At 53.2% G+C, this 23,053-nt stretch overlaps 2 protein-coding genes across 12 annotated transcripts; one reads left to right on the top strand and one right to left on the bottom strand.

Annotated features, from left to right (window-relative positions):
* The first annotated feature begins 150 nt into the window (after nt 1-150).
* On the top strand, nt 151-11,024 carry LOC130849509 (lysosomal membrane ascorbate-dependent ferrireductase CYB561A3). 3 transcript variants are annotated; one of them, XM_057728459.1, is made up of 8 exons: nt 151-352; nt 503-591; nt 2,627-2,734; nt 3,773-3,971; nt 5,983-6,191; nt 6,812-6,966; nt 7,691-7,847; nt 9,132-11,024. In XM_057728459.1, the coding sequence occupies exons 4-8, from the start codon at nt 3,788-3,790 to the stop codon at nt 9,216-9,218; spliced, it is 792 nt and encodes a 263-aa protein (XP_057584442.1). In that variant the 5' UTR covers nt 151-352; nt 503-591; nt 2,627-2,734; nt 3,773-3,787; the 3' UTR covers nt 9,219-11,024. The 3 variants fall into 3 exon arrangements, with proteins under 3 accessions (XP_057584442.1, XP_057584439.1, XP_057584438.1); XM_057728456.1 differs by having other exon boundaries at nt 8,500-10,458; XM_057728455.1 differs by lacking the exons at nt 503-591; nt 9,132-11,024 and having other exon boundaries at nt 7,691-7,916.
* Nucleotides 11,025-11,102: 78 nt separating this feature from the next.
* On the bottom strand, nt 11,103-22,989 carry TKFC (triokinase and FMN cyclase). 9 transcript variants are annotated; one of them, XM_057728449.1, is made up of 21 exons: nt 22,895-22,974; nt 22,683-22,787; nt 22,290-22,412; nt 21,412-22,187; nt 19,263-19,452; nt 18,172-18,282; nt 17,916-18,097; nt 16,549-16,627; nt 16,164-16,253; nt 15,490-15,524; nt 15,329-15,413; nt 15,149-15,238; nt 14,482-14,598; nt 13,998-14,117; nt 13,753-13,890; nt 12,553-12,659; nt 12,366-12,469; nt 12,220-12,253; nt 12,022-12,111; nt 11,511-11,664; nt 11,103-11,176 (listed from the first exon to the last, which is right to left on the bottom strand). In XM_057728449.1, the coding sequence occupies exons 4-21, from the start codon at nt 21,412-21,414 to the stop codon at nt 11,166-11,168; spliced, it is 1,740 nt and encodes a 579-aa protein (XP_057584432.1). In that variant the 5' UTR covers nt 21,415-22,187; nt 22,290-22,412; nt 22,683-22,787; nt 22,895-22,974; the 3' UTR covers nt 11,103-11,165. The 9 variants fall into 9 exon arrangements, with proteins under 9 accessions (XP_057584432.1, XP_057584435.1, XP_057584429.1 ...); XM_057728452.1 differs by having other exon boundaries at nt 22,290-22,396; XM_057728446.1 differs by having other exon boundaries at nt 22,290-22,787.
* Between the last annotated feature and the right edge of the window lie 64 nt (nt 22,990-23,053).

Genomic DNA, 23,053 nt, shown 5'->3' with positions numbered 1-23,053 from the left:
TTCGTGAGGGCGTTCGTGGTCCCTGGAACCCCGGGCTTGGGGAAGAAATGCCTGTAGAGGAACTGGAGTTAGGGGTCAGGACCTTGGCGCGCGGGTAGCCGGCGACCCGGCGACTCTGGACTTCATTTCCCAGGCGGCCGCGCGCGCGCGACCGGAAGTGCCGCGAGCCTACAAGGTGGCGGAGCTGGCCCCGCCTGTCGGCTGTAAAGCGGCGGTACCGGGCGCTCGCGGGCTTTCCCGAGAGTCTGTCACTCCATCTCCCAGGTGCCTCGGGAGCGGCGGCTCTAGCACCGGGTGGCAAGAGGCGGGTCTCGGAGACCTGAGTCCCCCTGCGTTCCAGTGTGGTTCGAGGGTGAGAAAGAGCCCGGGCTGGGAGTTCAGGGACCTGGGTTCGAGTACTGGCTCTGCTACTGCCTCGCTTCGCGCTGTCGCGACCCCTCGCTCTGCCTCAGTTTTCTCTTTTAGGAAATGGACAACGTTCTCCGTGTCCTTCCTTCCACAGGTGGTGGAAGGAAGCTCTTTGGAAAGCACGAAAGCTCTTTGGAAGTCGCAGTCAGCAGGCGGAGCCCCTCGCCTTAATTTTCACCGAAGGTTAGCTGGGACCAAAGGCCCTTGGTCCCTGCGGAGGAGTCAGGGATCGGTCCCCGGGTTCCTGGAACCCTTCTCCGGACACCTGAGTCAGACCAGAGCACAGTCCGAAGGGCGGGTCTGTGATCAATCTGGTGCTAAGGAGGACCTTCGTTATCTACCTCCTGACTGGAATTTAGGGCCCCTCACTCCTGAGTCCCTGACTTTACGGAATCTACGTTTGGAAGTGAGGAGTAGTCCTCGGAGCACAGGGGGAGTGAACCTGGCGTCTTGTACCAGCTCTGCCACTCACCGTGGCCAAGTCACTTTCCTTCTTTGGGGAATATTTTTGATCTGTAAGATAAGAGTTTAGGACTTGAGCCCTAAATCTGCTTCTCAGGGTTCCTAAAACCCCCACCATTCATCCGGGAAGTGGGAGCAACAATCAGACTTCCCGTGCCTTCATCTATCTGCGCTTCTAAATAATTGTGAAAGAGTTTGGAATAGAGACTTCTCCTAAGACTAGGGTCAAATAGGATATACCCATTTCCTACCCCAGGACCTGATCTGTTTTGCAGCCTGGGAGAACCGTTTTTGCTAAGGGATTGAGAAGCGTCTTAGGTTGGAGAGTAGAATCCTTAGGTCAGGGTCAACAAACGTGACCCACAGGTCAAATCTGGCTGGCCTAAATGGTTTTTACATTTTTCAATGATTGAAAAAAAAAGAAAAGGCTATTTTGTGACATGTGCAAATGATATAAAGACTGAAATTTTAGTGTCCATAAATAAAATTTTTTGGAACACAGCCATGTTCATTTGTGAAGGTATTGTTTATGACTGTTCTTGCAATACATCAGCAGAGTTGATGACATAGTTGTGACAAACTGTATGGCCTGCAAAGTCATTAACCATCCTGGCCCTTTACAGGAGTTTGCTGACTTTTGTCTTAGAATGCAGCTCTACAGGTGAGGGCAGAATAGGAGTGGCGGGCACATCCTGAAATCTTGGCACATCCTGAAATCTTAGCACATCCTGCACTCTTGGAATAAATGAGAGGATAATCAGCGTTTGGATTGCAATTTTCACTGCATTCGTCCTTTCTCCTTCTGCTGTCTGTTTTGAGCAGAGGGAGGGCTCGTCTGTGTACTGTGAGCAGTCAAACATTCCAGCTGTCTGTCAGGAAAGGGTCCCCATTGTCTATTCCAAGTCTGTCCCAGAGCAGTAATCCAAGACCTCTTCTAGTGGGATGGATATGGGCCCTTTTGGATCATATTTTCTTTTTTCCTCTTACAAAGGGAAAGAAATTAAAAGTAGATAGTATCCAATGGATGGAGCTTGCTGACTGAGAGTGCCTTTGTGCTGACCCTTCTCGGGGGGATGATTGAACCTCTGGTGACCTGAAACTTCCGCTGCTCTTACAGGAACTAAGGGGACAGCTTTGAGGCTGGGTAGCAAATCTCTGAGCGCCAGTCGCTGAGTCATAAAGCTAGGAAGCAAGTGGTATTATTTTCTCCCTCCAACCTCCTGGAAGCTTATTTTTCTCCCCAGACCACAGATCTTGCTTTCTCAGAGATTACTGCCACCTTGGATCTCCTTGTGAGAGCTCAGCATCTGTTTCTGGTTAAGTGGACACCTGGCATGGAGAAAACTGGCATGACATAGAATTGGGGCTATTGGGAGGCCTGGGCAGCAATGGGGGCCATGAGCTTGAGGTTTTCGTTGGTAGTTAGGATGAAATGCTGTAACAATACCAAGAAAATTATAATACTTTACTCTCAAAATGTCCTCACATTTTTCTCACTTGACCCTCTGACAAATTGTGGTCAAGTTAAAAACATGGGCTTTGAAACCAAATAGACAAGGGTTTGAAACTCCCTGCCCACTTACTGGGTCCTATTCAATCTTCCTGTACCTTAGTTTTCTCATCTATAAAATGGGGATAACTCCTCACAGGGTTGTCAAGAGGAGCAGATGGGATTGTGTGTGTAAGGTTCTGGTGTGGTGTCTGCTCATAGCTGCCTTTTAGTGAGTTATATCCTATTGCCATGGCTTTCTTTCAGACGAGAAGACCAAGTCCTACAAATGTGAAGTGATTTGCTCAGGGAGCCTCAGAGCATAAGAATTGGAGTCCAGGTCACCCCTCTGTCTGCCTGCCACTAGGTATAAAGGTGAGAGTCAAGTGTTTTATCTCCTTGGGAGTTCTCGGCGATTTTAGGGGCCTCTTCTCTGTTAGCAGGTTCAGGTTGAGGGACCTGAACTGCAGGATGCCACTGTGTCGCCTTCTTGGCCTGAGTCCACGGGGCAGTGTGCCTTCCATGAGAGCTGTGCCCATGCTGACAGCAGGGGCATCCTGTGGCTTTGCAGACTGCCTGCCAACCCTCATGCCCACTTGCCTGGCTTTTAAGAGCATCTGCTTAGGGGGCGAGGCATTCACCATGCCTGCAGCCGGAGTTGGTTTCTGAGTTTATTGGGTCCACGTGGAAATCTCAAAATAAGCTCTTGCTTTCTAAATCATGAGTTCTTACTTCCTCTTGTCTCCTCTGGACTTTCCCCAGAGAAGAGAAAGCAGAAGTTTCAGGTCTGGGGACAGCTGAGAGCTTTTGCCCAACTCAAGGTGTGGAGTATGGGGACTCTGGAGTGAAGACCCCATCTTACCTCCCAGTGGGAGGATTAGCCCATAGGGGTCACAGTCTGGGGAAGCACTTCGCTGCAGAAATGGAATCCTATAGCACTTCCTCCCAGGTGGCCTAATAGTAGTGTGAAGATTGTGATTTTTGTCGCCTTATGTTAGAATTGAAGGCCTGGGCACTTGTGTGATCTAGCCTGGATTTTGATTTCTGTCCTTTCTTTTCGTGGGGAGTGGGGCTATAATTCTTTACCTCCTGGTCCTGTGAGGGAAATCGCATCCTAGGGTTCTGGACCTAGAGCCTTGGCATCCAGCCACAGCAGAGGAGGCCTCTCTCTAGGGCCAGCCCTAGGCCTGAGCTGGTTGCATTGTACACCGCCAAGTGCTAGGGCTGGGCCTCACTTACTGTTCATAACCAGAGATTGGGTCCACCCAACCATCAAGGCTTCACGGGACAGTGCGCAGGCTGATGGTAGGGGAACCACGCTTCTGGCCAAGAGCAAGGTCAATGTTACCTCCTTTAGCCGACATGTGGGGTGCACCTGAGCCAGCAGGGACATGTGATTTCCGCTTCCTCTAGGAGTGCCTGATCAGAATGGCTGTGGGATGGTTTTACTTGTCCGTCCTGGTGCTATGCTCCCTGGGCTTGATGAGCGTCCTCTCCACCATCTATTGGATGCGGTACTGGCACGATGGCTTTGCCTGGGATGGCAGCTTGCTTATGTTCAACTGGCACCCGGTGCTTATGGTTACAGGCATGGTGGTGTTCTACAGTGCTGGTGAGTACGGGTCAGCAGAGGAGATGTGGGGTGGCCTAGGCCCATACAGGGCAGCGGTCTCCCTCTCCAGCCTGGCCTTTGTTACTGTCGGGTTCAGGGCTATAGGGGTGAGGTGGGGTGGGTTGTCTCTGGGCGCAGGTGTCATTTGGAGGAAGAAGTTGTGAGAACGGGAGCATCTGAGAAGGGCAGCTGCACAGATACACTTGGACAGGGTTGGCAAACTTTTTCTGTCAAAGGCCAGATAGTAAATATTTTAGGCTTTGCAAGCCCTATGACCTGTGTTGCAGCTACTCAGCTCTGCTATTGTATTGTGAGAGTAGCCAGAGACAATACGGAAACACATGTGGCTGTGTTCTAACAAAACTTTATTTATAGTGGTGGGGGGAGGAGAGAGATAGCTGAGGTAGAGCAAGAGGTACAGACTTCCAGTTGCAAAATAAATGAGTCACAGGTAGACTGTGGAGAATACAGTCAATAATTATGTAATATCTTTGTATGGTGACAGATCATAACTAGACCTATCGTGGTGATCATTTTGAAATGTACAGAAATATCAAATCACTGTGTTATGTAACAGGAAGTAACATAGTGCTGTCAATTATACTTCAAAAACAAACTCATAGTAAAAGAGATCAGATTTGTGGTTACTAGAGGTGGGGGTGAGGGGCAATGGGACGAAGGCTGTCAAAAGGTACAGACTTCCAGTTTTAAGAGAAATAAGCACTGGGGATGTAATGTACAACGTGATACGTATAATTAACACTGCTGTATGTTAAATATGAAAGTTGTTAAGAGAGTAAGTCCAAAGAGTTGTCATCATAAGAAAAGAATTTTTTTCTATGTCTTTAATTTTGTATCTATATGAGAAGATGGACACTCACTGAACTTACTGTGGTCATCATTTCGCGATGTATATAAGGCAGACCATTATGCTCTACACAGACCAATAAAAGTGGGAAAAAATAAGTAGAATTTTAAAAGTTAATATTAAAGTATTATTTAATATCAAATATGATTTAATTAATAATAGCATTCATAAGCATTAATTACCTAGGCATAAATCTAACGAAAGCCATATAAGATTTCTACGGAGAAAAACATAGAACTGAATTGAGAGAAAGTAAAGAAGCCCTAAATAATGGAGGGATATACTACTGTGTAAGTGGATTGGAAGACTGTTGGAAACATTGTAAAGATGTAAGTTCTCCTGATATTGTTTTGTAGGTTAATTTCAACCCCAAAGTCTCAGTGCTTTTTTGTGTGAAAATTGACAATCAGACTGAATTATCTTGAAATGCCAAGGGCCAAGATTAGTCAGGAAGGTTTTGAAAAAGAGCATAGTTGGAGGGCTTACTCTCCCATCTATTCAGGTTTATTATAAAGCTACTGTAATTAAGACAGTGTGGGACTTACAGTGTGGGAATTGTGAGAATTCATTCACTTAGATGAAATAAGGAATGTGACATTGCTTTTGAACCTGTAAAACTGCATACAAGTGGCATTTATTATTGTAATGACAGAATGGCAAGTCCACGAAACTTGTTCTTCACCACCCCCACCCCTTTTCTAAAAATGGAAGTATAATTGATTTACAGTGTTGTGTTAGTTTCTGGTGTACAGCAGAGATTCAATTATATATATATTCTTTTTCAGATTCTTTTCCATCATAATTTATTACATGATATTGAATAGAGTTCCCTGTGCTATGCAGTAGAGACCTTATTGCTCATGTATTGTATATATAGTAGTTTGTATCTGCTATTCCCAGACTCCTAGTTTATCCCTCCCCCCGCTCCTTCCCTTTATCATGATCCCTTCTCTCCCCCCTTCATGGTTGATGGCTATACCAGAAATGGTGCAAGGATGGACGATGCTGAGGAGTTGATACTGCTGTCCTAGCATTTCCTTCTTTTGTTGGGAGGCTGTCTGGGATCACGTCAGAGTAATTCCCCTAATGCATGCGTGAGCATAAGGGGAAGAGGCTGAGCCCTGGGACCGTTCTCTCCTACAGCGTCGCTGGTCTACCGCCTGCCCCAGTCATGGGTAGGGCCCAAGCTGCCCTGGAAAATCGGGCACGCAGCCACTCACCTGCTGGCCTTCATCCTGACTGTGCTGGGGCTGCATGCCGTCTTTGACTTTCACAACCATAAAAAGATCCCCAATCTCTACTCCCTGCACAGCTGGCTGGGCATCACCACCATCTTCCTCTTCGCCTGCCAGGTGGGTACTCTCTGTCCTTTGTGTTCCCATGCTGCCAGCTCTGGTTGGGGCTTCACTTGCATCAGCGCCAAATATCCCTTCTGCTCACAGGCTGGAGATGGTCTTGCAGGCACATCCTATAGGATCAGCAGTTTTAAGGGCTGTGGGAGATTGGTGGTTCCCTCATGCACCCTGTTCCTGCTCTTACCCCTCACACTGCCCACCTGTGGTCCCGGAGCACTCTGAGCCAACTTTGTCACATCACACACTACACTGACTCTAAATCATCTTTTCCACCTTCTCCACTCCCCCCTTTCTGTGAACCAGAAGCAATTCTAGAAGTAGTATCTGTATTCTGATGTTAGTCTTGGACAAGTAAGGAGTTTTGTGAGCCAGGACAGGAAGGAAGCAGAGACAAAGAAGGATGGCTGGGTTTGCGGGAGAGTGGGGGTAGCTAAGCATTTCACGTAGGTAACATTCCTGTGTGAGGAGGCTAGGTGTGGTGTTGGGGCAGTGCCTGGTGGGAGGTTTAAGCTGGGAGAGAAGGGCGAAGGTTCACTGCTGGGTAGGGGGCGCTGGTGGGTGGGATGACCTGGCAGGCCTTTGATCACAGTACAATCAGGTACTTCCTGTGTCCACAGTGGTTCTTGGGCTTTGCGGTCTTCCTGCTGCCCTGGGCATCTGTGTGGCTGCGCAGCCTCCTCAAACCCATCCACGTCTTCTTTGGAGCCTCCATTCTCTCCCTGGCCATTGCGTCTGTCATTTCCGGCATTAATGAGAAGCTTTTCTTCAGTCTGTGAGTGGGATGGGGCCCCCACAACTCTGAGGTGGAGGGGAAAGAATAGGGTCTTCAGAAGACGCACTCGATGATCATAGGACCCATCCAAGGGAGGGAAGCCTTTGGGGTTGGGCTCGTTCCTGATCTGGAAGGTTAATGGAATCAGTCTTTCTTTAGGTTGAGAATGATAAACTGGCTAGCAAATACTTATCTGGCATCAAAGTGATTTAGAACTTACCGTGTGCTAGAAACTATTCTGAATGTCTTAAATTTAATTCTCGACCTGCCCTACAGCATTTGTTGTCACTGCCACTTAGAAATTAGGGAACAGAGGCACAAAGAGGTTTAGTCAATGTACCTAAGGGCACACAGCCAGTAAGTGGCAGAGATTTGAGTTAGGACTAGAGCCTGCACACCTAACCACTAGCATTCTTCATTTTTTGAGGTAGTGGGGGTGCAGTGAAAAGCAAACACGATTTGAGGTCAGACCTGGGTAGATCTTGGCTGTGCCATTTCCTCGTTATGTAACTGGACAAGTTCATTTCACGTCTGGGATAAGCTCTAGCTTCCTCGTAGGCATTCTGCAGGCACCTGGCAGAGACTTGGAAAGTATGTTAATATTCCAGGTCAGAGCAGGCCCTGGGAAGCTTTTCTCATCCTCTCTTAGTGGCACTGAGTCTCACATTGGGTAAAAACAGGTAGGAAAGTTTCTTGAGGGCCCACATTGTTTTGTCACCTGCAGGAAAAATGGCACCAACTTGTACTCCAACCTGCCCAGTGAGGCTGTCTTTGCCAACTTCTCTGGGATGCTGGTGGTGGTCTTCGGGCTGCTGGTGCTCTATATCTTACTGGCTTCATCTTGGAAACGCCCAGAGCTGGGGATGCAGGCTGAAAGACAGGTATGGGGTCTTGGTCTCCTGTTCCAGGTTGGGGTAGGGCTGGGTCTTGGGTAGGGTCACCCAGTAAAGGCTTGGGCTTTGCTGGGAAGATCAACCCAGTAACATGGTGGGAAACCCAGTAGCTTGAAGGTGGGGCTGAGCTGGCTGATGGGGAGCATCAGTGTCAACCCAGCACAGGCTGGCTGTCGCGGCAAGAGCAGCTGCTCAGGCTCAGGCTCCTGGGGGCCTGTCCATCGGGAGAAGACTGGGGTTATTCCCCTCCCCAAATTGCTGTGGTTTCAGGAGGACAAGTGTGGCCTTATCTTCTCCAAGGAAGGGCTTGAGCACGATGAGGGGGTATGGCAATTTCTACTTTTCAGCTTTAGGGCTCAGCTAGTGGGATGGGAGCTTATTTAGTGGGTGCTTGGTGACAGGTTGAATGCTTGGAACAGGTCTGCCTGTTCTTGGCCATGCAGGCACCTGAGGGACATGGTGAGAGGGTGTGTATTGGCTGAGGGATTTTGGAGCTTCCCTGAAAGGTGTGGTGGCGTGAACTGGGACTCACTGCAGGCTGGGGTCTGTCTGACCAGCTCAGGCCTCGCGTGACTCCAGCAGGTCAGGGGCCATTTCGATGTTATGCTGTTAACCCGCGTGCATCTGCCTGTCTTTCCAGACCCTGTTGCATGGCGGGGAGTGAAGCAGGAAGGGGCTCCCAGGAGCAGTTGGTGGTGCGGTCTGGACTCCTTCAGAAGCTCTGCTCTCCCTGGGGCTCCCGTCTGGTTCCAGACCCATCTCCCCTCGCCTCTGCAGGGAGCCTGCTCGCTCCACAACTTGCTGCCCACATGCTCTCCTTGGTGGCTTTGGCTTCTCCACCACTTCTTGGCATTGACTTCTCAGGTTGTCCGTGTACCCTGGGCCCTCCTTGTTCTGGCCGCTCATGCCACTCCTGCTCATATGAAGTCAAGCTCATTTCCCCTCACAGCCCTAGGGACGTGGTAGAGAATCCCGAGAGCTCACATGAGCTGGGAATCAAGTGCAGTTCACAGTGTGAAAAGTGAGGGAGCTGATGCGTCCATCGGCTTTCCCTTGAAGTTTAGGCCACGGCCCCGGGCCAGGCTTCATCTGTTCTGTTACCTCCACCCAGCCCCTCTGGACGAGGGGCTGGGCTGGGACACGGCAAGGTGATGGAGGAGAGGGGAGAATGGCAGAGCTGCTTCTGCAGAGAAGCTGAGGAGCTGCCTGCTCGTTGCTGTTGTTTCGCGTCACTGCATTCTGTGTCTGCGTGTGCTGTACGTGCCCTTCTAGCTGCTGCTGCAGCTGGGGCCTGGATCCTGGCCCTTCCCTGTGACTGACATGTCTGTCCCTGTCAGCCAGCCCTATGAACCCTGGTAACCTGCTCTCCCGAGAACAGCCTGTCCCCAGCTGTCCCCTGGAGGAGTAGCAGGGGTGCCTCGGACCTCCTTTCCTTCCCCTTATTGGGTCCAGGCTTGCCTGCCTGTCCCCAGGCAGGTTCAACCTTACTCTCTCGGCAAGGCCCTCGCCCAGCTAATTTTGCTCTCCAGCTCACTATGAAATGTGCCAAAGTTGTGCTGCGTTGTACCCGGCAGAGCCCTGGGAGCCATGGCCACCTCCAGAGGCGTTCCTCGCCGAGTATCACAGTGCCTCACTTGCCCCACAATGGCTGCTTGCCTGGCAAACCCAGTCTTGGGTGTGATGCCGGAGCACAAGCCGTTGCCCTTCTCCCGACGGGAGGTGGGTGGCGGGTCTTGCTCCTAAGTTCTGGCACTACCCTTTCCACACCAGCCCTGCCAGGTCCCAGGCCCCATACTGCTGTGCTCACGGGACAAGTAGCACGACATCTGGGGTCCCAAGTGGGCTTACTTCCTGGCAGGTGGCCATGAGGCTGACTGTCCACGCCACCCCACATGACCAGATGCTGGCAGGATGGCTGCGACTGAAACTCCCTAGTGGCTGAAACCCTCAAAAGCCACTGGGATGACTGTCAGGCATCTTGGTCACAGGACCAACTCCCGCTCTTTCCACATGGGTAGGTGTTTCGCATTTATGAAGCTTGATTTTCATTAAACGTCTTTTTAAGAATCAAAGCCTTCTCTGCTGAAATGACACTGTGGTTAAGTGAGCTCTGGGCAACTTGCAAAAGCCTCAAGCTAGTTCTGACCCTCAGACCCGGGGAGGGGAAACCCGAAGGCACCAAAGATCCACATGACTGTCTTCCTGGAATCACATGTGACTCTTGGTTTGTGTACATGTCCTTTACAGTGAATGGCCTTTGAGCACTTGGTTATCTTACCAGGAAGGATATGTTTCCTATTTATAATCTGAAACACAAGACTCAAAAAGGGTAAGTGACTTGTCTGAGGTCACAAAGGCAGGAAATGGCAGAGTTGGGATCCACAGGCCAGGTGTCTAATGCCAGAGTTTCCTTCCCAGCTGCTGGGTGTGCATCTGTGCACACTGATAACTGTGCCCTGTGGTCAGCGACCTGTGGTGTTGCTGATGGACGGGGGACCATGGGCAGGGAAAGGGAAGCCAACGGGTTGAAGCCTGCAGCCAAGTTTGAGCAAAGTAAGTGGTGGCCCCCTTGCCAGAGCTGAGGCCACCTGGTGGTGGAGCAGGTGAGTGAGCACCTGGACTGCTGGGGCCTTTATTTTCACCAGTTCATTTGAATCCTTTCCACATGCCCATGAGGTGCGCACTATTTGGTTTTATAGATTCTAAGAGGCTAAATGATAGGCCTGAGTTTATGTCGCTAGTTTGAAGCAGAACCAGGATTCAAAGTCATGTCTGTGTCAAACGTGAATCCATGCCAGTGCCATTAACTGCCCCACTGCACAAAGTGTGTGCTGCGTGGTCTCCACCAGGCAGACTCAGTAGCCCCTCCAGCTCCCCCAGGGGCCATGAGTGATGGCTCTAGAGAGACCTGGGGGCTTGCCCGGGTGCAGTTTCTGTTCTACCACTGAGCCTTAGAATACGGTCATTTTCTTTTGGAGACCCACTTGCCCATTTGGTTCCTGAAGAATCAGTGAATTCTGTTAGTCTGCTGCTGAGAAAAGCACACCCATCAGGTGTGGTGTGTGCACTGGAAGGACAGTGGAGCTGGCCCAGCTGCACAGACCCTGCCTTTGGGCCTCAGGTGGTAGGAAATGGGAGGTGAGCATTTCAACGGTGGGGTGAGGACTTAGTCCCAGGGGTGTTAGGGGGCCCCCTTGCTCACACATTTGGATAGAGGTCCCTCAGAGGAAGCAGCAGCTCTTTTGCTTCAGTGTGGTTTATTGGCTTGCTTTTCTACACTGGCTCAGTTCAGATGCAGAAGACCTTTCACAGGGAGTCTAAAAACCAAATTAGAGTTGCCAGTTAAAGGGGGTGCTGCCACCCCGGGAAAAGCCTTCTCATCAAAGCTCAGAATTGGCTGTGGGCAGAGCCTGGTGACCCTAGGACTACCCCCTCCCCAAAGAGGGAAAGCGCAGTGACCTGCTCTGAGCCTGTAGTTTCTACAGTGGAGGGATTCTGCAGGCTGGTGGGGGAATTCCTGCTGAACTCAGAGAATAGGCCCCGAGGGCGAGAGGCTTGGGAGGGCGACAGTTCTGAGGCAGAAATAAGTAACAGTGGCCACTGTGCATAGCAATGAGAGAGGCCCTGAGGCCCAGGGAGGCATTCACGCACCCTGGCTCTGCAAGACCTCCAGGATGGCACGGAGAATGGCCGCGGCCGCCACCGCCCCGGGATCTGGCTGGTCCAGGCGCGCAGAGCTGATGTAACTGGCTCTTCCAGCTCCAGCTTCCATATGCTTGGTGGCCTCGGCTGCGGCTTCTGCACTCTGAGGGGTGGGGGCGTGGGCGCAGGTTCAAGGAGGAGCCACCAGACTTCATTCCTGCCAAGGACCCCGGACCCTCTTGTCCCAGCTCTGCCAGGACCCTCTGCGCTGTCCCCAGGGTGGGGATGTCACAACCCACCCACCGCAAACAAGGCAAGGGGCCACCATTGACCGAGGGCCTGCTATGTCCCAGAGCCTGTGCGGGGCCCTACACACCTCTTCACATCAATCCTCTGAGATAGGTACTCTCCTCCACTTTTAGAGGAGGAAGCTGAGGTACAGAAAAGACATTAACTTGTTCAAACACACCTAGTGGTTCTGAGTCTGTCTCCCTGGGTGGCTGGGCCCAGCCTCACTCACCTTGACTGCTCTGGTCAGGATTTGGAGCAGATTAGCCCCTGGGCTCTTCCACGCTTGGAGCTCCTGTCCTGCTGCCCACAGAGAATCCAGCTGGAGAAGGTGAGGGAGAGAGGGGCTGAGGATAGGCCCTGCCACTGAGCCCCAAAGCCTTCAGAGCTTCTACGCTCAAAAGGGGGAAGGGCTAGGTCAGATACACACCATAGTCCTGTCCCCTGGGGCAGCCTTTCCATACCTGGCAGGGAAGAGAACAGATGAGGCTCACTGCAGGAAGTCACTTTGGGGGTGGGTGACATCAACCACCTCCCCCAGCCCACCCCTGGTCTAGGGCCAGGGCCCCGGCTCACTTCTGCATGGCCTCCAGGCCAGCATCCATGGCAGCAGACCAGGCTGGGAGGTCGGTCTTGGCCTTGAGGGGCTGGGCGGCTGCAGTCAGGAAGAGGCCGTAGAGCTGGGGAGGACCAGGATGCTGAGCACCCTCACCCAGGAGCCCTCTGTATCAGCCCTCCACCCCTGGGGGCTGCTGGCACTCACCGCCCCAGATGAGCCTCCCATCTTCTCCAGTAGCAGGACTGACAATTTGGAGAGGAGCTGGGCAGGGCTGGCAGGAGGTGGGCCCTCCTTCAGCCACCCCTGAATCGCTGCAGGCAGAAAGAGATGACAAGGAATTCAGAGACCCGCCTCCCACCTGCCTGGACCCCAACCAAGTACCCAGGCCTCGCTGCCAGGCGCGAGGAATGGGCGCTGGCACAGGCTGAGGGGACCAACTTGAAGAGACTCCCAGGCTCCCTCTCTATCCTGCTGTGGTCTGGAGTGGGGGGGGGGGGGAACAGGTCCCTGACAGGGACCTTGGCAGTCACCTAGCAGGTGATGATGCTTCCTCACTTCCCTGCTTCTTTTTGTGTGTGTGTGTGTGTTTTACTGATTTACCTTGTTCATAGTTTCTCTCTCCTACAAGAACATAAACCATAAGGGCAGTTATTTGAATCTGCTTTGCTTGCTACTGTATCCACAGAGTCAAGGGCAGAACCTGACCTCAGCACTAAATACATTTTTCTTTTTTTTTTCTCCTGTGGATTTTTTTTTTAATTTTTTATTTTTTACAATAAACTGCATATATTTAGAGTGTACAATTTGGTATACCAATCTCCCAATTCATTCCCCCCTCAACCCTCCCCGCTTTCCCCACTTGGTGTCCATATGTTTGTTCTCTACATCTGTGTCTCTATTTCTAAATACATTTTTCTTGATTGAAGGATGCTGGATAATTAAGAACTTTTCCCCGGTCTGGGTAAGCTGAGAAAAATAAGGACAACAGAATGAATTTCCCTTTAGAATAACCTGAAGTTATTATTCACTGTAAAAGATTACATTTTATCTTGCAGTAAAAACCTTCCTACAAGTGTAGTGTTACAAATGTTTCTTGGGAACTCCCTGGTAGTCCAGTGATCAGGACTCCATGCTTCCACTGCAGGGGGCACAGGTTCGATCCCAGATTAGGGAGCTAAGATCCCACAAGCCTCATGGCCAAAAAAAGAGAAGTGTTTCTTTATGAAAACAGGTGAAAGGAGTGCTAGGTTTTGTGAACGACCTCTCTTGGTAAAATAAAAGTTCCCAACCCCATGTGAGCACTCCAAATATTTTCGAAATTGTTCTGGTTCATGAAAGGCCAAAATCTCAGCATCAGTGTGCCATGCCACCCCTCTCCTGCCCCAGGCGGGCCCTGGCACCAACCTTTGGCAGCGCGGCTGTGGGTGGTGCCACAGTCCCCGTCACCAGCAGCGCGGTCCAGGGCGTTCAGGTGTTCCTCCAGACCCAGGAGGATGGTGCACACCCGCTCCAGCACAAGCACCATCTGCTTCGAGGCTGCGCCTGGAAAGGTAGGACAGTGGGAAGGAGTCCTGCCTGGCCCTTCTCACAACCGAACGTGACCCGTGTGGGAGATATGGGTGCCAGGGCCCTTCTGGCATGGCTTGTACCTCCTGCAGCAGTGGAATCAGGGGCCTCCAGGGGCTTGGCGGGGGTGGCCCGGCTCCGCTTCCGCCCAGTCACTGAGACCTTGGCCACATTAGGCCAGGCCGAGGCGGTGGTTTCAGCATCTAGGAACAGCAAGGTGACTCTCTTACAGACAGGCTGGCCAGCCAGGGATCAAGTGGGGCCTGGACTCCCCACCTGGTGTTCCAGTTCCCTCCACCTCAACAGCAAGTACTGAGTGCCCACTGTGTACAAGGGAAGGGGGAGGGTCCCTGGGGGAGGATCCCAATACCAACTCCTCCACAGTCCAGTGAGAGCTGGAGAAGGCTGGGGAAGCGAGAAAGGGCCTCTCTCTACAGGGTCCTGATTGTCACGGTCAGCCCCGGGGCGGGGGGGGTGTGTCTCTCCAAGTCCCCTTGGCTCCTTCCAGCTGACTGCTTCCAGCTGTAGGGGGCTCTGGCTTGGCTGACCCCAGCCTCCAGGTCTCACCTATCAGTTTCAGGAGGGACTCATCCACCAGCAGAAGGGTGAGGGAAATGCCAGGCATCTCCAGGGCTGACATGAAGGTGCCCACCAGGGCACGAGCGATCTTCACCCCGCGACCCTCTGCAGTACCAGAGCGTGGAAGCATGTGAGGCAAGGAGGGAAGAGTGGGCACTTCCCCCCCAGAGCATCAGTGAAACAAATCAAGGAAGAGAAAAACAAGGACTGTGGGAGCTGGGGCCCTGAAGTCAGTAGGGAGCCGGTTGGATTTCCTCAGGGAATCCCTCAGTGATGCCCTGAATGACCACATTCCCTGGAGGAGTCCCTTCTACAGGGGCAGATGACTCATTACAGGTCTCCGTTACTGGGTTCTTACCAGGTCCCAAGTACTGTGCTATGTGTGCTACGTAATATTTAATCCCATTTAATCCTCACAACAAGCCTACAAGGTAGGTACTATTATCACCCCCTCTTTACAGACAAGGAAACAGGCGCACGGCACCCAGCATGCAGGTGGTGGAGGGACCATCTAACTCGGGCTTGACGGACTGTGCAGCCCACGCTTTGGACCACTGCAAGACCCTATCTCAGCTGCTTTTCTTACATTCAGCTTCATAGGGCAGGAAGGAAGAAACTCCAGGGGTCATGAGGTCCCCTTCAGTGCGGGGCTCACCCAGAGAGCGGACGGTGGCATCCGCTATGATGCCCAGTTCCAGGAAGGACAGGCCGCCCAGGTTGTTGACCATCAGCACTACTGAGGAGCCTGTGGGCAGACACAACACCCAGGTGAGACTCTCTGGGCCCCCTTCCCAGAGTGGGAGGAAAGGCTGGGAGAAGCATGGCGGCCCCTCACCAGACTGCACAGGCACGTGGGACACGTTGGAGGAGCTTGTCATGTGGTCCAGCATGAGCGCCACAATCTCGTCCGCGGTCGCCATCTGTCAGAGGGAGCTGGGAGTGAGCTGCGTCGGGGGCCTTGGCTTTGGGCCAGCCTTCGCTGGGAAGTCCACCTACCTTTATCCGGCGCACGCCAGCCTCCCCGTGGATCCCTGTAGATAGATGCAAGCACTGTTGACCTGCTCTCTGCCTGGGGATTCGCTCAGTGTGTTCTGGTCAAGGATTTTCTAAGTGCTCAGCACTACGCGAGGCACGTGTTATGTGGGGAGTGTGGGGTGGGGAGAAAGAGACAAAATGATGAAAATACAGCATCTCTGCTCTATGGCATCCATGGCTTGGCGGTGGAGAGAGCCAGAACTTTACTTAACCTTTAACTAGTTAAGTAGCTTAACGACAGGCAGTCACAGAGGCCAGACGAAGCCTCCTTCCATCACTTTGGAAGCACAGGGAAGGAAGAGGGAAAGTTTTGCAGGTGGCCTCTGAATGGCTCTTGAAGGAAGGGCTGCATCTTGGCAGGGGCACGGAGACCTGGCAGTGGTGAGAGCACAGGCAAGGGGGTGGGCGGGGCACAGAGCCCCATGTGGCCAGAACCCTGGGTGTGGAAGGCAAAGCTGGCAGAAATCAGGCACATTGGGCCAGATTTCACGCGCTCACTTAAAAATACTAAGACCCCCTAGGCGACAGCTCCACATGAGCAGAGAGGACCAGGCAGATGGCTCCTAGGGCAGAAGATGGGGAAAACCCCAGGCAGCGGGCATGGTTGGATGGGGTGGGGAGTGTCACAAGCTTACCAAGGCCCAGCTCCACCTCATCGGCTGAGAGCTCAAAGGTGGGTTTGGAACCAGGGACACTGCAGGAGGACAAGCTGACTCCCAGGGTTCCTAGGAGAAACAAGGTGTGAAAGGGATGACTGCTCTGCCCTTGGCATCAGGCAGCAGCAATGCCTCGGAAGCCTCTTCACTGAGACAAGGCTGCCAGACTCTTCATCTCAGTGATGGAAGAGAAACCCGGCCTGGGGACCCAAGGCTGCCATTCCCAGGAGCTCCCGCAGGGAGTCCCTCCCACAGCCCCTGGGGAGTGACCTGGGAGGCCTGCGCTGCTGCCAGGAACGTGCTCCTGGTCCAAGGTGGGCCTCAACCTCCCTTGCCCCCTTCCGAGCCCTGGGCCGGCACTCACCCATGGCCTTGGCGACCGCGCTCACCCGATTTGTGATCTCCTCTAGCCCCACACCTGCCTCAGCCAGCGCACCCGCCACCTGCATCCACACAGAGATAGGCCCCCAATGGGGAAGGAGTCACTGTACCACTTGCGGGTAGAAGACAGGCTGGGGCTGAGTTTCTAGGTGGAAACAAGGAATCTCTTTGTCCTGCCACATCAACCTGGCTGCCATATTTAGGACACCTGCCAGGAATCTTCAAGAATCCCAGAGCCAGAGGAATTTTACAAATGGAGAGATGGGCCCAGAGAGGGGAGATGACTTGTTCAGTGTCACACAGCCAGTTGGTGGCTAGTTTCCCAATCGCTAGGCTACAGTTCTTTCTCCACGGCATATGCACTGTGGCTCACTTTACCCACCTACCCACTTTTATTGCCAAACACCTAGCACGTGCTGAAAAAGGGAAAAAAAGGTGTCTGAGTCACAGTCCCTACCTTGGAGGAACTCGGTCTGGGGAGGGGTTGGGGAAAGAGACAACACAAACTGAACGCGTCACATAAGGTGGCAAACCCGATGATGCAGTTTGTGATAGGTATTATGGGAACACTGAGGAGAGGGTCCTAGGCTGCTTGGCGTGGTGGGAGGGAAAATCTCCCAGAGGGAGCGACATCAGAGGCGGACCTCCACAGAACAGCAGGAGTTAGCCACACCAAAGGGGGCTGGACAAGGAAAGGATTTTCAAGGCCAACAATTCAGCATCAGCAAAGCCCCAAAGGGGAGCCACAGCCCAGTGGTACAGGGAACTGCTATTAATGGCACATCAGGGGAGCACAGGGATGATGGGAGAGGAACTTGAGGAAGGAGGGGCAAGAATGTGGTGGGCGCCTGACCGTGGAGCCTGGGTTGACTCTGGGAACCCTGGAGGGCTTTCTGTAGGTGAACATCCTGGTCAGACATATTTTAGAAAGACACTTCTGAGGTGGTGTGGGGAAGAGACTGGGGGGGCAGGAAGCTGGAAGGGGAGCCGGGTGAGGAGGCAGCTGCAGCCACCTGGGCACGAGAAGACAGGCACTGAAGCGAGGCTGAGACAGGAAGGGTGGGGCTCGGAGGAGGATGTGTGTTGAGAGGCGCTGGGGAGTAGGGTCACCAGGATGAGGTGATGGTCGGGTGTGGGGAAGGGCAGGAAAGTGGCTGGGAGGATGAATGGCTGGATCTGGGATGAGATGGTTACAGGGATGGTGGGCCCCTCTGGGATCAGGGAGCGATGGGGAAGGAGTGGCTTCTTAGGAGGTGGGACAGATGACTGGAAAGGGCCAGCACCAGGTGCTGCCTGGAAAGAGAGGACTGGGATGGGCTAGCCAGCGGTGTGCTGGGAGGAGACCCTCACCTTGTGTATGAGCACTGTGCCACAAAGCCCACGCCTGCCTGCCTTCTTCAGGATGGTGAAGGCACTGTCATCCCCGATAACTACCATCTCCACAGGGATGCCCTCTGCGCAGGCCTGCTCCCGGGCCAGGCCGAAGTTGAGCCGATCCCCAGTGTAGTTCTTCACAATGAGGAGGGTCCCCACTGCGGGAACAGTCGGCAGGGCCCTGTCAGCACTTGCCCTCCCCACAGCAGCCCCTCCCGCATGCCAGGCTTACCTGTGCCTGCCTGGGCCACTGCCCTGATGGCTGCCAGGATGCTGCCCACTGCCGGGGAGGTGAACACGGCTCCCGCGATGACCCCTGTCAGCATCCCCTTCCCTATGAAACCTGAGAGAGGTGGGGAGAGGGTGCTGGGCAGGGACCTGGGCCTGCAGTCCCTGGGGCTCCCCATGCTCCTGGGCGTCATGGTTTGTCGAGCCCTACTGTGTGCTTGATGCAGAAGAGCACCTGGGTCGCTCTCTGCAGATCTTTCATCTCCTTGGAGAGGACTTCCTCGAACTCCCAAATGAAGTAGTTACTCACCCCATGCCCAGTGACTCGCTGTCTCTTTACCCTGCTCTCCTGTCTTCATTACCTCACTTACATGCCCTGGAATGATCCCTGGAATGATCACTTATGTGTTTACCTGGATTCTGTCTCCCCAAAGGAGAACAGAAGGTCCATGAGGGCAGGCACCTTGTCTGTCTGAGTCACTTTTGTGCCCCTAGTGGCCAGACAATGCCAGGCACACAACAGGGGCTCAAGAACGTTTGCTGAACAGATGGATGAATTTGCCAGAGAGAAATAGGAAAGATACAGAGGATATAAAGCCTGGTCCCTTGCACCCCCCCACCCTCCCCCCTGCCCCATCTCTGAGCTCTCAAGGAGAGTTCATATGCCTGGCACTAAATGGGAAACAACCCAGGACTGTCCATGTTGAATGTGAAATTGCAGGGTGGGAATTCAGAAGACGGATACTGCTCTAGGCTGGAAAAGTCAGGAAGGCTTCATGGAGGAGGCGACGGCAGGTCAGCTGGGCCTGGGAGGCCAGCAGGATTCACAGAATCACCGACTCTCAGAGTGGGAAAGGCCTGAGAGATCACTTGGCCCAACACTATGCTTTTATGGATGTAGAGACTGAGGCACAGAGAGAGGCCATGACTAGCCCCGGATCACAGCTCAAGGGAGTGGGAGAGCCAGAGTCAACCCTGGGCTCCTGACTCTGGGCCGAGCTCTGTCCAGAAACTCCTAACAGCACCAAAGATCTCCCAGGAGCCCCAGTGCACACTGCCCAGAGCCCACCCCCACCTCTGGCCCAGGGTGCTCACCGGCATGGGCGGGCTCATGGCCAGAGCCCCCACCTGACAGTAGTGCCACCTGGCCCTTGAGACTGTCCAGGTCAGAACGGAGGGCCACACGGTGGCCCTGCAGGAGCTGCAGGTTGGGGTTGCAGGCCACCAGGCCAGCAAGGGCATCGTCGGCACAGCCTGCCACCGAGTTCACTAGCTTCTTGGAGGTCTGCGGGAAAAGAGGGGGAGGAGGTTCTGGGTGTAGCTGGCAGGAACACCCCCATCCTGCCCAGCCACACTGCTATGACTAAGACCCCTAGCCCACACGCACCCAGAAACTCCAGGGAACAGCAGTTTCTTGAATCAGGCATCTTTTTATCAGGTGGATGTTTCCATGATTTCTTAATTGTGACTTTTTATTCAATGCTTAATTTATGGCTTAAATTTATCCTGCAGAATGGCTTTGATAAAAAGAAAATGGGGGAACTACAGTCCTGAGTATAAGAAAAATTAATAAAATTGGGGGACTTCCCTGGCAGCCCAGTGGTTAAAACTCTGAACTTCTACTGCAGGGGGCGTGGGTTTGATCCCTGGTGGGGGAACTAAGATCCCACATACCGTGCAGTGTGGCCAAAAAAATAAAATTTAAAAAATAAAATAAAATTTAAAATTGGGGCCCAACAGCCTTCTGTCAAAGGAGAAACCCCAGTTGGGGCTCCTGTGCTAGGGCAAAAGGCTAGACAGGCCCCACACTCATCTGCTTCCTCTGCAAGATGGCGGTTTAATAACAAGACTATATGCCTGCTATATAGTAGAAATGGAATAAAAGGGAGCTACTCCCTTCTTCAACCATCTCTGAAAAGCTGGAGCTAGCTGAATGAGGCCCGTAGACTGCTTGCAGCTCTAGCCTTTGTCTCAAACAGTGAAACTGGTGCCCAGTAAGGTCAGAGAGGGCCAGGCTACCAGCGCCGCCTGGTGGCCTGGGAACAGCCTGCAGCTAAGCCTTCCCAGAAGCTCCTTCCCCCAGCCTGCTGGAACTTGGTTCCTTCATGCAAACTTGAGCCTTTCCTGGGTCCGGCGGGGGCCAGAGGAGTGTCTGAGAGCCACACCTCATTCTAAGTGCTCTTAAGCACATCTCATTTAATATTCCAACAACCCTATGGAGGAAAATTAGCCCAGTGAGGAAATAAGCAGAGTTACATGATTCTGCCCAAGGTCACATGGCCAGCAAGTGTCCAGGTCTGTCTGACTCCAAAGCTGACTGCATTTTGGCCTTATCATGCTGCTTTCCCCAGGGGCTGAAGGGAGGCTGAGAGTAGCAGAGGTCTTGCTGTGGGGACGGCATGGGTTTGTGGCTCTCAGAGCCTGCCAGGGACTGGAATACACAATGAAGTTGAGAGTGGGTCTCAATTCCAAGCCCAGCCTCCAGAGCCACCACCCTTCAAGAATGTGCCCCCTCACCATCTCTGACAGTCTGTCCTGCCTGGGATTTGCAACTATTCCCAAACCAGAGCCAGAGGAGGGCTCGGGGGCCAGTGCCATCATTGGTTCCCACTGGCCTGAGGGGATGGAAAAAGAAAGGAAAGTCAACTAGGCAACTCTGGGAGGCCCCTAGGACCCTGGCCTGATCAACATCTCACCACTTAATCTGCAGATGAGGAAAGAGGCTCAGAGAGATTAAGTCTTTGGTAAAACATTACACAGCTGGTTGGTGGTAGGCTGAAATTTGAACCCAGGTCTGTCCAGGGCTGTTTTGCTTCCAATCAGTTCTAGAATGGGCCTGGGGCATGTCCAGGGGCATGCTGAGCCTCCTGCAGTGAGTGTAGATCCCACAAGCCGGCACATGCCCAAGGCTCAGGAAGAGGCACCAGGTCCTTCCCCACAACTCCTGTGACTGGTAGTGTCTATTACAGAGTAAGTAGCTGTTAATGTTCTAACCTAAAGGCATGACCCAGACCAGGGGCAGATGGGCCCGGGAGGGACTCAGAGGCTGCAGCCACAGGCCTGGCTGGGTCCAGCTGGGAAATGAAGGGAAATCAGGCCCTGAGAATGACCCTCTCTCTTAACCTCAGGAGGCAGCATCATCTCTTGGTTAGGGAGCAAGGAACTCCAATATGCCCAGGGCTGGCACTCCTACTGCCCCAACCCCATACTGCCCTTCCTCTGCCCTGGCCCTCATGGAACTCACCATGCTGGGGAGGCTCTGAAGAAAGTCGAGTTCACACCTTCGCAATGAGCTGCCGGAGGATGGGCAATGCCGTGGGTGCTACCGGGCCTGAGCGCAGTGAAGCTGGCAAGCAGTATCTGCAGGAAGGGGTAACAACATGAACTGCTGAAGGCACTTGCAGCCTCCTGGCACAAGCATGCTTCCAGGGCCCTAGTAATTAGGGAGCTGCCCCAGACTTTGATCCTAGTCCAAACTCTAGAACACGGGCTGGGGATGGAGAAGAGCATGGGGCTGACCAAGGTTCACGCCTACACCAGGCTGCCAGAACACTGATTGATCCACACTGGGCACACGGCTGCCTTCTGCTCAGGAGGGGTGCCCACCTTATCGCCAAGGGACAAAGTTACCCACAGAGTAACTTCATCTACCACATGGGCACTACACACAGTGAATACGTTCATAAAGATCTTCACACACTTGCTCTTGTCAGTGTTGGCAGCACACCAGGAAGGAGGAGGTTGAGCCTGACTCCATTTTGCTTCTGGAAAACTGACCCAGAGAGCTCTAGTGATGTGTCCAAGGCCATACTAGTAAAAGCCAGGACTCAAACCCATGTTTAGTTTTTCTACAGATCCTGCGTTCTTTCTACTGATAATCCAGTGCTTCCAAAGTCAAGGCAGAAAGTCCCGGGTGCGGCAAACCACACATGCAAACCACAACGTTTTAGCTCCTTTCGGTTCAGCCAGGTTCAGAGGGGTCTTGGGCTCATCCGGGGTCTTGGGTTCGAGTGCATGTGTCTGCAATGGAAACAATCCACACCTGCCTCGGCACCTAGCTCTGCCTCCGACTTACTGGGGGATCTTGGGTAAACCAGTTCCCCTGAGCCTCTGCTTCCTCACCTGTAAAATGGGGGTTGCCTCCTCTGGGGCCTTGCGCAGGTGCGTCAAGCCACGTGATTCTCCTCCCACTCCTCGCAGAGCCTGTCTGATGTGTAGTGGCCTGGAAGCTGCAGGGCTAAATGACTGCTTTCCTGGGTCACTAAAGTTCTCACCAGGGAAATTCTGATTTTGTGTTTGAGGTCAGAATGTGCACAGCCCAGGACCACTAATAATGCTAGGCAAGTGCCGGCTGGGCCCTTCAAACACGAACACAAGTTCTAAGGGGAGAGGGGAGCGTCTAAGTGCCTCCCCCCCAAAGCCCGCCAGGTGAAGCGGGGCTGATCGGTCATTCTAGGGTCAGGGCAGGACTGGGTTGAGAGGTACTGGGAAGACTCGGGGGAGGAAGGTACGAACCTCGGTTCTAGTCTGGGAGGTGCACAAATTGAAGTAACCGTCCTCCCCTCTCGAGGCTTCTGCAGTACCTCCTAGTTCCAAAAGGGGGACCAGCCCCGAGGGCTCCTGGAACAAGGAGGGAGAGTGGACGGGGTCTGGAGAAGAACGAGGGGCGCAGACTAAGGGATGAGGTCGGCGGGTCAGCTCCGGGGGAGGAGAAGGCGTCGGCGCACCTCCGCTAACCACTCTCGCCTGCGACCGCTATCTCAGTAACCACCGCCGCTTCGCAAACACCCACGACGCGACACCCTCATCCGGGTACTCCAAGTTCGAGCGGTAAAGTGGGCGGGGCCTCCAGGGGGCGGGGCCTCCCTTGGTTGGCCGCCTCGGGT

This window comes from Hippopotamus amphibius, chromosome 3 (genome assembly GCF_030028045.1).
Source record: "Hippopotamus amphibius kiboko isolate mHipAmp2 chromosome 3, mHipAmp2.hap2, whole genome shotgun sequence".
In the NCBI taxonomy this organism is placed as follows: domain Eukaryota; kingdom Metazoa; phylum Chordata; class Mammalia; order Artiodactyla; family Hippopotamidae; genus Hippopotamus; species Hippopotamus amphibius.
This window is presented reverse-complemented; position numbering and strand designations above follow the sequence as displayed.